Genomic DNA, 17,230 nt, shown 5'->3' with positions numbered 1-17,230 from the left:
AAGATCTTTACGTGCGTAGAGCTCATACGTACGCTAACCTAAACCCCGTATTCAGAAGTGCGACTTAAATCGAAGCCACGGCTTGTTTTAAACGTATGACGTCAGCGTAACGCCTCTTGCGAAATCGCCGACGGAAACGAAGGCAACTCCTTGAGCACGTTAGTGTCAAGCGTCACTTTGTCCAAACTTGGCCAAGTGAAATCGCGGCTTCAAGTTAAGGCGCATTTCTGTACACGGATGCGGGGACTCCAATATGGTACACGGCCGGTTATAACTATTTCAAGTGAAATCTTTCTTGATGCTAGCGCAGGTACTACATTCCCCTCGGTGATTATCCTCAATCCTGCAGTGCGCATTAGTCCTCCGCAGTAGTTAAGTACTGCATCAAATTCCTACGTCAAAGCAGCACTATTTGCATGGAATCTCCACTGATAAAATCGTGCTTAAACAAAATTCATATTAGCCTCTTCAATCGGGTTAGCGTATTAGTAGCTGCTAGCTTCCCTTCGTCGGTGTCGGTCACGGCTGCCGTTGCCGAGATGCTGCTGTATAGATGCCTTCAAGGATTAAGCCGAAAGTTGTGACTTAGGTCCATAAGCTCTCCCGCGCTCTCAAGAAAGTCGTGGGCAGGCGCAGAGTGTGGCTGCCTTATTTTAGGCAACCTGGGAAAAATCTGGAAATTTTGCCCACGCATTTGCGATGGCAAAAAGCGCGGTTGCGTGGAGCTGCATGAGATGACTTTTGCAACGAGTTTCACAAGGGTTGTATATCCGAAAGTGAAAAAAGAAAAGCGCGTGAGGCGTTATAATCATTTTGATAGAAAAAATATAATAAGTGCCGCCATGTAGGTGAACCATCGGTATCTTGGTTCACTGCTTAGATATGTTTCATTAGTTCTAGGCTGTGACGAAACGTCTCGGTTTTTTTTTCCTCATTTTTTAATAGAAGCGGCTTAGACAATGTTGATCGCGCATGTGCCATTTAGCGTGTAATTGCGGGCGTTCGTACAATGAATAAGCAGTTGGTCGTGAGCGTTCTGATGTGTGTGTGTACGGGCGTGTGCGTGTTTACGAGTGTGAAGTTTTTCTACATGAGCCCCTTTAGCTCTGGCTTTTCCACAAGCATAGTCTTTGTGTGAGGAAGCTAGCTTTCATAAATAAACAACACTGGTTGGGGGAAGCCGCTTTACCTGTTCTTACATCGAAAGCAGGAAACACATCTGCAATTAACGAAACGTGTTCGTATTGTAAGGAGCTTGACCAACGATTATTTCTAAATTAAACAAATTTCTTTAACGCCGAAGCAGCGGCCAGAAATGCGGAAGGTCACTGTGCAGCAAAAGTCGGTCGAACTCTTATTAAACAAGCGGGTGTCTTCCAAAGCCACTCCTCGCTGCCTTTCTTGATCAGGACGTAAGAGGCAATAAGAGGTGACATCCTCCACCTCAGCATAGGCCTCACCATAGCCACAGGGCATTTGCCGGCCGCCTTCGTAAGTACTGCGTTCGGCATTAGGATTACCTGGCATTTCTTCTTAGCGGCTGTTCTAGAGTGGGAAATTTTCGTGAATATGTTCTCTGGTTCGTTGCCACTAGCACTGCCAGCCAAACCCACTACTTTCACAAGTGCGACACTCGATGAACGTGTAGACAGAGCAATGACCTCTGTGTCATGGAATTGATGTAACATACAAACGTCGTTCCAACACCTGTCCTTTTATGCCATGGTAGTTGTCGCGCTAACCTTCAAACATGAATTAGTGCCAACATACCCAGTTTAACAAAATTCGTTGCTGGGCAAGTTTGTTTATAATCTTAAATACCGGATAACATGGATTCGACGCAGGACCGAGAAAGAACGCTGATGCACAGAACAAGCGCTTGTCCTTTGAATCAGAGTTCATTCTCTGTCCTGTGTCGAATCCGCGCAGTCCAGCATTTAAAATGCTCAGTTGATCTTGCTTCTTAGTACGCTTCGTGTTTGCCGCCCATTAACTCCCAGTGACAACAGTAGACTGCGGCACACAGCAGGCAGTGATCAATATTTTATACGCTCCGCTAGCCATGTGCGACGGCGGTATTGATTATGCAGCGCATGTTTACATATCTCATTTATTCCGGTTTGTTATTTAGGCGCGGTCCCCGTTGAAGCAACTCGAAAGACCGAGCCTCCTTTGGACACCGGCCGATGTGCTGATGAGTCATCCACAGGTCGGCAGCTCTGCACGGAAGAGACGTCCATACAGCCCTATGTTGAACGAGGGGAAGCGCCACCTCCAGGTTGCGAAGCGGTGAGAGAAATACGAGTTGGCGACTCATGTTGCGTAATACATAGGCATGTTCATTTCTTTCACCATTCTTTTTTCGCGTATGTTGCGTACTAGTATGCTCATATTCACTCCTGTTTTACTCATCTTTTCTTATTTTGATGACGATGACAGCAATATGGTAGTGGCGTGCCCATGATGATAATGTTTCTGTTGATTGTCCTGTTGATTGTATTATGGTGACAGATTCGACACAAGATGGAGCGGACTCGGACGGCTGCTGCTCTCAGTTTTGACAACCCTGGACCTTCTGTTCTACAGCAATGTAATCCAGACTTAACCAAATATTTCCGTATGCGATTTTGTAAGTTTCTTTACGGGGAGGAAGACACAAAGAGAAAGATGTCTACATTCAATAATCAAACCTAAAGTGCCGATCCCTCGTAGGGCGTTGAGCCATTCTTCTAGGAACCAACCAACCAACTGCATAAATATGGGCTATTGTATGGACTTGTACGTAAAGCCTAGACGTTAGTGGCACATACCCTCTCTGTTGTTGTTTTCATTCTCACTTGTGGCTCCTACCGACTATTAGGGCCAAGGGTCTGGTGTGATGGATTAGTGTTGTTGCTGTTCCCTCTCATATGGCTCATACCCACACTGGGGAATCGGGGGTCGTATTGCCGTCCTTGTGGTCGTCCCTTACAGTCACCGAAGAGACCATTGGTAATCGCTCTGCGCTGCCACATTGTGTAGCCGTAGGCTTCATCTTCAGCAAAAGAGCATAGGCTGTGCTTGAAATCAAATGTAAGCATGCGCTTTGAGTGCTAGATTGGCGCCAAAATGTGATGGAACTGTAGTCGAGACCTTTATTCACTCATTGTGCACCGTATAGTGACTACTGCGATTCTATACCACAGCACATGCGTGGATCACGGGAAAACGCGCACGACAGGCGTTTGTATTTGTCGTCTAACTTGTTTAACACAGCACAACTGGAGCATGGTCGAACTTTCAGGGTGCAGCGCTAAAAAGCGCACGGACAGAGATATATAGTAGACACAACGGGCGCTGACTTACAACTCATCTTTATTGCCATCTCCAGTGCATATATATGTGCCTCTGTCCATGCGTTTTTTTTTTAACGCTCCACCACGGAAGTTCGACCGTGAACCAGCTCGCCCAAGCTAAAATTCTGCTACAACTGTAGAACATTGTGCTTATTGCGCTATAGTTAGTCATGTCCTGTTACTAGTCCTAGCCTAAGAAACCGCTAAGCTATTTAGTCGCATCGACAAGCGTATGAGGGTGCTATAGAGACCCAATCTGCACGCAGATGGATGACCTGAGCGTTGAAACGGAGCTCCGGCATGAAGAAATGACTCTCACCAAAGGAATACAAGATCATGGCGGCGGTTTCGTACCTGAGAGCCAGCCATTGCTAGATGCTCCGGGTAGGCTCAGCATCGACTATCAAAGGGCCGGTCCTGTTTGTGACAGGTAATTGTTCACTAGTGTCCTCTTTTCGCATGCAGCTTATGTGTCAAGTCTCATGTCATGTGTACGTTGCACCAACGTACAACTGTTGTCAATCTGTGAAACTTGTAGGGTTTAACGAAACAAATCTTTACTGTGAGCTATAAGTGACGCCGTATAGTTATAGCGCTCCGGATTTTGACCACGTGGTTAACGTCCCAGTTTACGAACCCAGTTTACGGTGCACGAGCGCTTTTGCGCTCCACTCCCATCAAAATGACGGCAGGATCGGGCCCGGGACCGTTCAGCAGCGCGATGACATAGCCACCGTGCTACGGTGGCGGGGTTGTCGACAATTTTGAAGTCGCTGTTCCCATGGTCTGCAAGGCATCCACTTTGCCTGAAAGCTACTGAGACGGAGGCGAAGCCATGTCACTAATTTTCACGCGTTTGAACGAAAACAGCACTAAACGACGGGACGAAAAAAGTACACGTATCACAGCGGCTGTGGTTCGTGCTTTATTTCGTCCTGTCGTCTAATATAGCTATTTTTGTTCAGATCATGAACCAAGCAGCCCAAGTACTTACCCTTCTGCAATTCCTTATCTAGAGCCACACGATGCAGCTATATATAGGAGGACAACTACGTATGCTTGCGATCTCAATGACTACGCTTTCTTTTCTAGCAAAGCCTGTACCTGAACGTATGACAGGAGATAGCAGAAGAAGAGGAGTTTAAGTTGCATTGATGAGCAAAGAGTGGAATCTCTCAGCCTCATTTTCACATCAAGGCACGCACGCGCGCCCTCACGTCTCTTGCTCATAACGGCCACCTTGGCGTTAATATGTAAACCTACCGTTTATATATAATTAATTTTGACGAAGTCGAGAAGCCTAAAGCATATCGAAAAATCGAAAAAAAAATGTCTCTGCTGTTTTAGTCACTTTGCTTTTCACTATTTTTTTCTGGTCTTCTATATTGTCAAGGCGTTAGACTTGTACACCCACCCATCTGCTTCGTAATTCAATAGATTTATGTTTCTGACCCCTAATTATAGTTCAAAGGGCGCGCAGTATTTGAGGCAAGACAGTGGCTGTCACAAGCTTAATGCTTGAGCTATAGCTTATGGTAAAGATGGAATTATCGAGAATCATTTTATCTGCCGATCTTTTTTTTTTCTTTTTCAGGGCGTAGTGCTGGGCGTTTTTCTGCCGTCGTGCTGCTTGGAAACAAGACAGCGACGCAGACCCAGGAGAATTTCAGTGAGACTGCAAAGAGCCGCCGCTGGGACAGCCTGATGTTCGAGATTAACGGCGAGGACAGAAGAATTAAGCGTCTCCGTTATGGCTGAGACTGATATTTCCCAAGAACTTAATTCACTAATGAGAGTACGTTAAAATGAGCAAAGTCTGTTCGCTTTGGATAACGCGCCGTGATTTTCTTACCTACACATAGCTGCCTCGATTACTGCGTTCATATTCGATGTAGCTAAATGTTCGGCGCGCGACTGAAGCGGTGAATTCTTGCACGCTGTCCTTTGCACCCATGTACAGAAAAGCGCGTGTTTTGTGCGTTCATTCGGTCAAGTACTCTAAGCACGGTAACCATTCATTATCACGTTTTTCACATTTTTTCAATAGTCATACAGAGTTAAAGAACTGCAATAACCACGCTTGCCTTCGCGTTGAAGTTATATTTCAAGCGCTGGCGTGGCTTTGTGGTTTCAGTGATATTTCGTTAGGCTTGAAAGTAGCACATATAAAGAATTAAAAGGCCATAGAAGTTATCCCCAGCTTCAGGTATCTCATATTAGACACACATTACCCGAAACTTTGGTTGCACATTGCTGGCTTCTTTATAATTTGCGTACTCTAATTGATGAAAGCATCGTCCCAAGAAAACTCCAGTTATCACGTTAGGGCTATTTAAGGCACATTTTCATTAGTTAGGTTAAACAGTCGCCCTGAGGCAACTTGGATTGTTGCACGTTCCACGAGCCGCCCTCTGCAAGAATGTAAAGCAGTGGGAGCCGATGTCGCTCGGAACGAAACTATGTATGAATGGCTAACATTGCGGCATAATAGAATCTCGAAGAAAGCAGATACGTTGCGTGACGATGAATCCAAAGTCGTAACCGCAGCATGGTATGAAACAACGGCTGCTGGTCCTTTTTAAACATTTTAGTTTACTGCATTTGGAGCGATTTAACGCCTGTGAGTATATACATAACGTGCGCGCGTCAAGAAAAGTGATGCTTCATCCAGAACTCATCGTGCAGGTTGCACTCTGCTCCGTTCTGTGCGGTTAGTGAGAGTAGCGACGCCAGTGAATGTGCCGCGAGGGGCCGTCCGACACCGTGAGAATTGTACAGACGCTGTATATACCTTACATCCCCCACTGCACCACCAAGTTCGCACGCTTTCACCGAAGCGCCGCTCATCGGGCGACCAGTAAGCTACATATATTGACAAAGTGGGTATGAGTGGGAACATTTATCTCGCAAAGAAACGTTTTAACATGCAGAGATAACCTGTTTGCGTGTACAAAGTACCATCGAGTGGCTGTGGTGAAAATTAAGATAATCATCATCCCGTCGCACGCACCAAAATTTTGTATAATCGCGATATCGTCTGACATGATCACCATCAAGTCCCTCTCAGTTTATGTATCTACACGTATACCTTCAAATGCAGCTTCACATTTTAACTTACTTTTTAGTGTCACCCAAGAAAGATCGTCGTTAACCTAACCATTTACATCCCAGCCTTCTAAGCCTTAGATGTCAGTGAGTTTTGACGCTTAACCTCTACAAAATCTCATTAATTTCGTGTGCCCATTTTCATGCGACATCCTGAATGAATGTATTGTATATTAAAAGTGAAATATTGAAATATTGTCGAATGACTCATATATAATTTATTATAGATGTCATACATTAAAGGAAATGTCATGATGTGGAAACCAGGCCTCGTGTTCTTGTTGGGATATTTTCACTCCTGCGTGAAACAATGCTCAGCGCGACATCTCAACAGAGGCCCCAGTATTCTTGTCAACTGGCCAATTTCCCTGTCTGCCTTGTGCCTCTTCTGCTCGTCTTGTAACGCGATGTTCAAAGTTATACCGTAAACCAGGGTGCACTAGCCAGGCCAATCTAACACAAACACAACTTATTGGATGCTCGTAACTATACCCTTACATCCGCTTCTGCTGACTCAGCAAATAAAGGCGCGCTATAAAAATTGTATCCACGAAACTGACCAATCGAAGATACGCGTACATCCCTAGCTCAAGAAATCGGAATAACGACGTTCGGGTTAGATTTCAAACGTCGTGTGACGAAATTCAAACGCGTGCGCTGTGAAATAAAAGTTTTGAATTGCTTTAGCGTAGAGGTGATGCGGCGGATTGCCTGACCTCATCATCATCTGTTCCTGCGCTCGACGATTCATTTTGTACTTTCCGCACTTCTTTGCCTGTCTAACATAGCCGAACAATGGTTGTTTACAAATTTTTTGGTACACGCTGCGTTTGGTTTCCGTCATGACCAAGGAGCCACGAAAGTGAAACTTAGGACAACAGAAAGCAGAGGTATAGTTGGTAGGGATTCATCATGCAAGGATTTAAGGCGTTTAAACAAGGAGACAAGAGCAAACAGGCTGTTGTATTAATCAGAGATTAACTTATCATAGAAGGTCGTTAACCGGAGGATCGCCGTCTAATCTTCTGCAGCATTGTCGTGACTGTAAATGCACTCGAAATTGCGACAAATGCGCAGAGTCATAGAGACACAAGAACGAGGAAACTCGCCTAATGGTCAAGGCTTGGGATATCAACAGTAATGGAAGCGCATGCGCGAGCAGCCTTCAATTAGCTTGCGTAAAGAAGAAATGAAATGGCCTAAACAGTTCTCTCTCGAATAGACCCCGCACACGTGTGCCCGATTGACTCATGGTGCTATCATACATGAGAACGCGCACGTACGTTTTGTGTCTACTTTCTTTTCCGCCACAGTGCGCCCTTTCAATTGATAGTCGGCGTTTGTGCTGTCTGCACGGTTTTTTGTTTTTGTGTGCACGCTTTACCTTTTTCTGATGATCGAACCACGATAGTGCGCGAAACACACATTTTGAGAAACACTGGTGCGGAGCAAGAATTTCAAGTAAACCCGACATTCTTGATAAAGCAAAATAATAATTGTTGGGGTTTTACGTCCCAAAACCACGATTTGATTATGACGGAAATTTCGACCACCTGGGGTTATTTAACGTGCACCTAAATCTAAGCACACGGGCCTCGAGCATTTTCGCCTCCACCTAAAATGCGGCCACCACGGCCGGGATTCGATCCCGCGACCTTCGGGTCAGTAGTCCAGCACCATAACCACTAGAAAGAACACCGTGGCGGGTTCGATAAAGCGAAAGAGAACTAGATTCTGTCACGTTTATTCGTCCATCTTGTGTACCGTCCCGTGGAGCTCTGGTTTGTCTTCGAAGTGAACGACGGGGGGCTTGCCACCCCTGTAGAAGCCCCCTTCGAGCTCGACGAGCACAAGCAGGTTCTTCTTCCTGAACAACGTGCGAGGCACGTACAGAGTTTTCTGGGGCCCCCTGGCCGGCCAGTAGCGACCCAGGTTGAAACCGTTCAGAAACGCAATACCCTGCATGCAAAAGCGGCAACAAGAAGCCGGATTACACGCACATCACTGTTTACAGACTCTTGAATACACACAAGAGTTTCAAAGCTGCAGCTTGCTTTTAGAGAACACTGATATTCCTGCCAATACTTTACAGGGTCAGGTCGCTTTCATAGGCACTGCAGAAGGTTACGAGACCCATCGGATAGATATACATCAAGCGCAGTTAGCAGCTCATGATGGCGATAAGAAGAACGGTGTGTCAGCAAGCATTCTAACAACGACAGAAAGTTGAGCTAGTTGAATAGCGTTTGTATCGTCCATTTTCCTTTACTTGGCACGGCTAAAATTTAACAAATAATATGTAATAATTGCAGGGGTTTTACGTCCCAAAACCACGATATGATGAGGGACGCCGTAGTGGAGGTATTCGGAAATTTAGACCATCTGGTGTTTTTTAACGTGCGCCTAAATCTAATCTAAGTACGCCTCTAGCATTTTCGCCTCCACCTAAAATGCGGCCACCACGGCCGGGATTCGATCCCGCGACCTTCGGGTCATCAGTCAAGAAGCTGTATACAACTAGTCTAGCGGGTCAAGTAGTGGTGGCAAAACTAATAGAGAGCAAAGCCAAGCAAATAGCAGTTTGACGCCACCAGGTCCGCTGCCACCAGCGTTCGCGACGTTAAGCCAGTGAAGCTGCTTCAAATTTTCTACGATGAACCTTCTAAGTTGTTAACTTACAGAGCGATCTACTTGTCTATAGTTCCGGTTTACATGCGTATGAACGAAACTTTCTATTACCAGGGGTATCTTTCCACCATTCATTATTTCGCTGCCCCGCTCCTAACATTCGTAAATGTACGCGCAATGCAAAAATCAGGTTTTGTAGTTAATGCGCGATTTGCGTGTTTTTGACGTCGCTGTGTCTGCGCAGCGCTTATCACGCAACAACCAAAGTAAGCACGAGAGACGAAATACAAATGAGGTGAGAGTGGCGCAGATTAACCGCTTAGCAAGAGTCGTCTCGTGTTTCAACCGGAAAAAGAAAATTACACTCAAGAGGCTGCTAATCATCGCATTAACTGAACGCCGCGGACTTAACTGAACCAGGGACTGAGTTGGGTTGCAGGCACTTGCAAAGTGAATGCATTGTGTTTTTATATATGAGGCTACGCGGGTGCATATTTTGATGAAATGTTGCCGTGTCTACGAGAAAAGAGATTCCGAGTTCCAAAGTGCATTGTCCATTTACACGGAGCAGCGCAACACTACAGGGACCGAGAGAGAAGACACAAACACGGCGCTAAATTTCAACTAAAAGCTTTATTTTACGATCACACGTGCTATTTATACAAAGACAGCGGACCGATAACAAAGCCAAGTAAACAAAGATAGTGTACAGAACTCGCACCTGTCATCACTGGAATCAGAATGTGTCTTGTCATTTAAAGGCGAGGAATCTAGGAACCTCTCTGACAAAGACGGCACGCTCACACATTTCTCTTTAATTTTTTTAAAATTTCATATGCATCTATAATTTCGCAGGTCATTCTGCTATGAGCCTATTTATAATGCGCGTATTTTCGAAAAGTGGGACGCATCCGCACCTCTGGCACTGGATCCCAAGATGGCTTTTAGTTGAAAGTTAGCGCTATGTTAGTGGCTTCTCTCTCGGTCTCTGTCGTGTTGCGCTAGTACGTGTAATGAATCTCCAACAGCCAACCCGGCAACGTGTCCTTGCCAAATGCATTGTCCTTTTACATATGTTGCTACGCGAGATCACATTTTGATGGAATGTGCCGTGTTTACGAGAGAAAAAATATGTCGAGTTTCTGAAACTGATGGAAGCAGATATAATTCAAGACCGTACCATGCCTATAAAACATGACAATTGTTCTAAAAATACAGAGACAAAACAAACCGGGCTCTCGAGCGACTCTGATATCCCACTAACTCGATTACTGCTATCATCCAAAAACTCGGCACCAAGAGGAGCCAAGACGAAAATAGGAAAAAAAAAACGCCAACATAGACAGCACTTCTATCAGAATAACTTAGGGCTGACGATCCATTAACACGAACAGAACGGCATCAGCAAGAAACAGGAGGTGGCTTAATGAGACAGCCATCCGTCGAAAGATCCCATGTTCGAGTCATGCGGAAGCAAGACACTACTTATGCAGTCACTCTATTATACATGTGTACTTCACTTCTATTCGGAAGTCTCGTCCAGTAATCTTAGGAACAGTGTGCATCGAACTGACTTCCCGCTGCATTAATTATGTCCTGTTCAGAATATTTTGTCCCGTTAACATGTATATCTCGCACACGCGGTTCCTGCAGTGATCCGGACAAGTGCGCAATTTCCACCTTTCATTAGATGAAAGCAGCGCAGGTTTACGCATTAAAGTTCACGTATTAATCGTGACACCAAGGGTCAAAATGTTGCGTCACACGTACCACCATGACCTTGAGCGGCGAGCCGCCACGGTGGTCTCGTGGTTATGGTGCTCGAATGCTGACCTAAAGGTCGCGGGATCGAATCCCGGCCGCGGCGTCCGCATTTTGATGGAGGCAAAATGCTAGAGGCCCGTGTACTTGGATTTAGGTGCACGTTAAAGAACACCAGGAGTTCAAAATTACCGGAACCCTCCAGAACGGCGTCCCATAATTATATCGAGGTTTTGGACGTAAAACCCCAACAATTATTATTATTTCCTTGAGCAGCGTTGACGATAGCTGCCAGGATAAAATCTTGTACATATAAATAAAACACTCAAGAGCATGGATGTAGGGACGGCCGCCAGCATAGCTTAGTAATAGAGTGAAATTCAATTCTGAGGTTTCCCGTGCCCAAGACCACGATATGATTATCAGGCACGCCGCATTAGGGGGACTTGGGATTAAACCTTGACCATATGAGCTGCATTCACCTAACTCCGCGGAAGTGCATAAACATGGTTTTTTATGCGTTTCTTCCGCACAGAATTGCGGCCGCCGTGGCCTGAAATCCAACCTGCGTCCTCGTGTGCTTACTTATACAGCAGCGCAACGTCATAGCCCAAATCGCATTTTCTTACAATGACGCGGTACTCGCGCCTGTTTATCAAGTCTGGAACCAGCGCGGAGTCGAGCTTCAGGTGACGTAAATCTAGACGTGGCATACAGAAACCCCCAATTATGTACGCATGTATTATGCAAAAGAGGTTACCTGGAAGACACAATGACAGTGGGAACGTACGCCATGGCGTTCTGAAGTACACGCATGCGCGGATTCAGGGGATGTCCGGATGTCCTGATGTCCTGACATCCCTTTAGCAGCTTGTGTGCGCGGTGCATTGAAGTTTACGTTCCGAGACCAACTTATGAAATCCTCCTGCCCTCTTACTGTGCCGCTAAAAGCCTCAGTGGGACGCGTATTACTATGATGATTATTATTAGCTCTAAGAATGCGTGCCACTATGATCATCAACCACCACCTCAAAGCCTAATAGTTGTTGGGCAGTCAAGGCGGTGATGCGGGCTAGTTGGTTTGAATCACTTGTGATCATATTCGTAGCGCAAAAAACAAGACGCAGACGCAAGTAAGAAACACATACACAGGACGGGCGCTAGACATTAATTGTGTTCCTTACTTGTGTCTGCGTCTTGTTTTTTTGAGCTACGAATATGATTACTAGTTGTTGGGGTTTAACGTCCCCAAACCACGATATGATAATGGGGGACGCCTTAGTGGAAGGCTCCATAAATTTCTACCACCTCGGGTTCTTTAACGTGCACCTATGTCTAAGTACACAGACCACAAGCATTTTCGTCTCCAACGAAATTGCGGCCGCCGCGGCCGGGATTCGATCCCGCGACCTCAGGGTGAGCAGTCGAGCACCATGACCACTAGACCACTGTGGCGGGTCACCTCAAAGCCAGATCTCTTCCTTGAAGAAAATCTAGATTCGCGCTTGAGACACGTAAGATAAACAGCTATTCGCTGCAAGATGAACAACGTAGTTGGGAAAACACGTCTGTGCACGTTCGACCGTCGACCGTCCTGATGCCGCTTACCTTCGTCTTCTGGTCAGGTCTCAAGAACGTGTCGTACAGCTCTGCGTAAGGAAGCTCGAACTCAGCAGCAAAGACGCGCACCTCGAAGGCTGAACTGGCTGCTTTCAGGGGGATCTGCTTTCGGATTGAACGCATTTGATTGTAATCTGTGAGCCAGCTGGCATTGGTGAGTGGGACTGGCCGCATGATCCAGTTTGTCAGCATGATCCTGTCCAACGTCACGTTATAGACAATCCCCTGTCAGACGAAAAAAAAAACGAGAAAAAAAACAAACAAACAATACGGGCAATTCAATGATGGCACACACTGTCATCATCGTCAGCGTTTAATGTCCACTGCCGGGCGAGCGTCTCACTTCCAGTGATCTCCCATATCTTGCGAAATAGCTGATAATAGTTTCCTAATCTAATCCTACCCCCTGATTCCAAGCCGTTTTCGATCGCTAGCCGGAGGAAACTAGCCACGCAAATGATCTCAGCACTGACGTTTTTGTTGATGGACACGATGGTTACACGGAATCCTATCCATTTACAGCTTCGATGCAAAATTTTCAAAACGCAAGGAATCAATGCAGTCACTTGCTTTTTCCACAGTAAGCGTTATTACAGTCCGTACTGGTTCAGCCAGTGAAAGCCCTCTTGCTATCTTTATACACTCACGCGTGAAACCCAAAGCTGGCGCTGTGCTAGTCTGTCTCTCGCTTCTTTGACAGTCCATGACCATCGCGTTCAGAAATGACACCCAGCAAAATTAATCACTGATAGGTCACCGAGTCAAAATACTGATGCGATAAAACTAGAAAGTCATGCAACACGCACCTTGCTTTCGCCCAGGCCTTTCCCGGATGAAATCCTGCCTTCGTCATGAACGAGAATTGTCAGTACTTGGTGTAGTTTTGCTTTAATCATCACGGCGGTATTGTTCTCCGCACGGGATACGGAATCTACAAAAACCTTAATAAAAATAGAAGGAAGATATTAAGGTCGAAATAAAAATTGTTGATAACCTTCCACAATTCAAAGCAGCACTAACGTGGCGACAAGGTGCTGCACAAAATATAGAAGAGAGCTCAGAGTCAAGTGTACACCTCCGAGCTATGGTTCTTTAGTACATCCCAAAGTTTAACTGCACACGGTGTTAGGACATATATTCAGCAGATAAGACAACATAACTGAACTTTTTGCTATACTTTGTAGAAAATGGTGCCAACACAACACGCTGCGGAGACGTTTTAACAAAAATAACTAGCATACGGTGACAATACTGCTAAGTACGTGTAACGTAACACCGAAAGAAGGTTAGACAATATTAACGCCACTTGTTGAGATAGCTCGTGAAGTCATCTTCGATCGTAACGCGTTCAGCTATTACCTGAGCGACCGACCGTATTCTATTTTTGGCAAAGCTGTGGAGTTAAGTGTCAGAAGGGATATAGCAGTCAGAAACGTCAGTTACCATTTTTTCTCACTTTTACTTTTCTTTAGGAAGAAGAGTCGTGAAGCAAAAATGACGTTACTAAAGCGATAGTGGCTGAATCTTAGCCATCGAATACGTAGTTATAGCAAGCAATAGAATGAATCGGGAGAAGAAAATGTGTTATGGTTGATTGAAACGATATCCCTGCAGTGTGCAATCAAGTTGGACTTCTGCGTCCTATCCCAAAAGCAGTACTGGTTCTTTATAGCCTGCCATTCCTTCCTTACGTTCTGGTAACTGCAGAACAAGATGAAGGTATGTCATCATACCGTACGGTGAAGCAGCGCACTTTGGACGGGGACAAAGGAGACAAGAAGTTCATTTTTACACATGACTCGATCGTCCTATCGCTTGGGTGCGCACAAAATTTGTTTTTTGATAAGTTAGCATTGTGCTGTTAGTTCATTTCTGTGTCGCTCGGGGGTGCGTGGGTGCATATATATGAAGTATTTTTTTTTTACTAAAATAAATTCGGTTGCGACTGTAGCGAGTGTCGTGTTCTTCTTGTCTCCTTTGTCCCCGTCCAAAGTGCGCTACTTCACCGCACGGTATAATGATCAGTCGCCAACTAGCCCAGCTCTCCACCTTATTGAAGGTATGTCATGGTTCAACGCGTGGGTTCTTATATTGCAGTGTTTTTTTATGTATGTTTCCGGTACAACCGTTAATAGCAGGGCTGTCTGACATATATACTTACGCCATCAACGTAGACGTATCCGCTGTCTCGAATGCCTTCCACACTGAGCATGGCTAGGCTCATGCGGCTGATAGGTGAGAGTCGCATCGTACAACATCAAACCGTGAGCCTGCAAAAAATTCACGACGACAAAAATGAAAAGTGACCTGTTTTGACTATCAGCTCGAGAAGATATTTATTTTTATCTTTACTTTATTTAGTACATACTACTTCCGGCGACCAAGCAAGGAGGACAAAATATGAACATAACAGAATCGCGCCGTTTACGAACTGAATAAAGCAACAATTACTCTGTAACATCAGTATTCAGCGAAACACAATAAACAAGTATAAAGTGCACGTTCAAGAGCTGTCAAATTACAGACAAAGCAATGACATAGTCAACAATAAAGATTATTAAGAAATGACTTCCCGAAATCAGGATTGCCACGTTCCGGAAAAGCACGTTAAGGGCAGTGCGTTCCATTCGCCGATGGTTCAGGGGAAAAAATGAGTGTTTTAAATGGTCATTACGCGCGAAATAAGGGGTCATGTCTTGATTATGGCAATGTCTGGTATGCCTTAAAGTAAGTAGGCCGTCGTCCATGAATGGCAAAGCTATTCACAGACGACAGCTTATATAATGGGTACTTTACGTAGCTAAAGCTATTCACGGACAAGTTACATAATATACTCCATATGTAGAAACCCTTAAGAGGTGCCCTGAGGGTCTGAGATCTAAACGCCTTTCTTCACGAATATTCAGATAAAGTAAGAAATGCTGTGTAACAAACAGTATCTTTGTACGACTCGTCTAACATGACGCCTTCGATGGTATCGCTATAAGCGACATGTCATTTCTTGCTAACACACAAGAGAATTTAGGAATGGAATTTTGCGGAAATGGTAGAAATTTACGCAGCAAAAGACAGCCGACTGCTAACAAAAATGCCCTTCAATATTCACGAATACAAAATGCCGCCTTATCCAGTCTGGCTTTGTAGCTCTCGCTTGAAAAAAAAAAGCACAACTTTAAAGTACTTATAAATCATTCTACACGCAGACGCTGTTTGTAAGTTTCAGATAACATATGTCCTCCGCAGTGCATGGTTAATATTGTTTACCGGTGGAGACCACGGTTTGGAATCGTGGAGAGATCTCATTTCTATGTTGATGGTTTGCGAAAACAAATCCTGTGCTTAAATTTTGCTGCATCAGAAGAAAAGAAAGAAAAAAATATATGTAAGTTTAACCCGCGTAACCGATCGCGCTTCTCATTAGCAAGTTGTTGTTTGAGACGTTAATCCCCATGAAGTGTGTGCTCACCGTTTCGCGCTCTCTAATCATGTTTTTGCGATGACATGAACATGAAAAACATTGTGAAGCAGCGATATACTGGTGTATAGAAAACAGCCCATACTTACGTGACCAACTTGTTCAAAGGTGAGCGGATATTGCGATGACACTGATAGACCACGACGGGCAATGTACTGAAGCCCCGCGATGCCAAACATCTTTGATGAAAGAAGGAAAAACACGGGTTAGGCGTGTGTATATCAAGTAAAAAATATGCAGTGTCTTCAGGGTTATAATTCGGTTACTTTTAATTGGATCCCTAAAAAAAAACTAATACAGTGCGGCACGCAAAGATGATTTACGTTCTTGAAGGGTACATAAATAGCGAGAAACGACGAGAACGAAAGAAGCACTAACGACAGGACTGCGATTTTGATTTGCGCTCCTTTGTACGAGGCACCGAGAGCATAAAATTATGCTTAGAACGTGCATAATTAACATAAATGTCTTAATTAGCTCAACAAGAAATCTTGCATTCAGTGTCTATGCATTGCAATATTCAAAAACTCAAGTTAGTCATATTATGTTAAGCAACTTCGTGTTTCTTGAATGCTCAAAATCATTGTTCGCACATATTCGTACAAAATTTCGTCTGCTTACGTTCGTCGTACTGATAGGCCCGAATTCCATCTTGCGCTTTCGTTTCGGCATCTTCGGTAGACTTTTATTCGGAAACAGCTAATAACAAAAAGTAGAAAAAAGAAAATTAAGTCTTTACTTTTTATTGTATCCAACCTTCTATCACGAAATCAAGCAAAATAGAATTGTGATAGCATGTTTTAGCAATATGAGTAACTTTTAGGAAAGGGAAATTGACAACGACCCGATTATAGCACGAAGCACACAAGTAAATCCATACTGATTTCTCAGAAAGAAAGAGCTCCTTAGTTACCGAAAAATTCGTCCTGGTGCCGGGATCGAATCTGGGACCAACGCATATCCGGAGCGCTCACTCTAACGACTGAGCTAACCAGGAAGCTGGCAACTGGCTGCGTGAGGGAGAATTCATGGACAACTCGAAGCGCGTGGACACAGAATATTGAAGGTCAGTGTTGCGGAATCCTGCAAGGTGGCGGAAGGGTCAAGCACGGGAAATTGACAACCACCCTTGTGGCTTCGTGCTTCTAAGTGGGCATTCCGCAGAGCCGATTTGCAGCATGAACAATTTTTGCGATCGTCTTTATTTAGTTCTTTGTAAAGCTTTAGATTTATTGCTATCTAGGTAGATCGCGCTTTAAAACTTCGAGAGTACAAAACCAAGTTTATGATAAGATCTCGGTGAACG

The 17,230-nt window shown here is 44.8% G+C and overlaps 2 protein-coding genes across 9 annotated transcripts in view; one reads left to right on the top strand and one right to left on the bottom strand.

Annotated features, from left to right (window-relative positions):
• Positions 1 to 17,230, top strand: part of LOC119382611 (uncharacterized) — a 138,934-nt gene that overhangs the window by 62,874 nt on the left and 58,830 nt on the right. For 2 of the 8 annotated variants that reach the window (XM_037650390.1, XM_037650389.1), the window contains exons 8-10: positions 2,132 to 2,289; positions 3,602 to 3,765; positions 4,930 to 5,918. The exons of 5 other annotated variants lie outside the window; for them this stretch is intronic. In XM_037650390.1, coding sequence (XP_037506318.1) covers positions 2,132 to 2,289; positions 3,602 to 3,765; positions 4,930 to 4,936 — 329 coding nt within the window. In that variant the 3' untranslated portion in view covers positions 4,937 to 5,918. Of the gene's footprint in view, positions 1 to 2,131; positions 2,290 to 3,601; positions 3,766 to 4,929; positions 5,919 to 17,230 lie in introns of those variants that run through there. One more of the 8 variants, XM_049412266.1, reaches the window with a different exon arrangement.
• On the bottom strand, positions 8,183 to 16,630 carry LOC125757121 (beta-galactosidase-1-like protein). Its single transcript, XM_049412269.1, has 6 exons — positions 16,546 to 16,630; positions 16,014 to 16,103; positions 14,611 to 14,719; positions 13,256 to 13,390; positions 12,438 to 12,674; positions 8,183 to 8,399 (listed from the first exon to the last, which is right to left on the bottom strand). The coding sequence occupies exons 3-6, from the start codon at positions 14,695 to 14,697 to the stop codon at positions 8,184 to 8,186; spliced, it is 675 nt and encodes a 224-aa protein (XP_049268226.1). The 5' UTR covers positions 14,698 to 14,719; positions 16,014 to 16,103; positions 16,546 to 16,630; the 3' UTR covers position 8,183.

This window comes from Rhipicephalus sanguineus, chromosome 2 (genome assembly GCF_013339695.2).
Source record: "Rhipicephalus sanguineus isolate Rsan-2018 chromosome 2, BIME_Rsan_1.4, whole genome shotgun sequence".
NCBI lineage: Eukaryota > Metazoa > Arthropoda > Arachnida > Ixodida > Ixodidae > Rhipicephalus > Rhipicephalus sanguineus.
Note: the sequence above shows the minus strand (reverse complement) of the source record. Positions and strands in the feature narration are given on the sequence as shown.

What these genes read in the sequence shown, in the direction of transcription:
- LOC125757121 (XM_049412269.1), bottom strand. Translation starts at nt 14,697, where the DNA reads ATGCGACTCTCACCTATCAGCCGCATGAGCCTAGCCATGCTCAGTGTG. An exon ending in GATACGTCTACGTTGATGGC is followed by an intron (nt 13,391 to 14,610) that starts GTAAGTATATAT and finishes ATTTTTATTAAG; the next exon opens with GTTTTTGTAGATTCCGTATC. An exon ending in AAGGCCTGGGCGAAAGCAAG is followed by an intron (nt 12,675 to 13,255) that starts GTGCGTGTTGCA and finishes TTCGTCTGACAG; the next exon opens with GGGATTGTCTATAACGTGAC.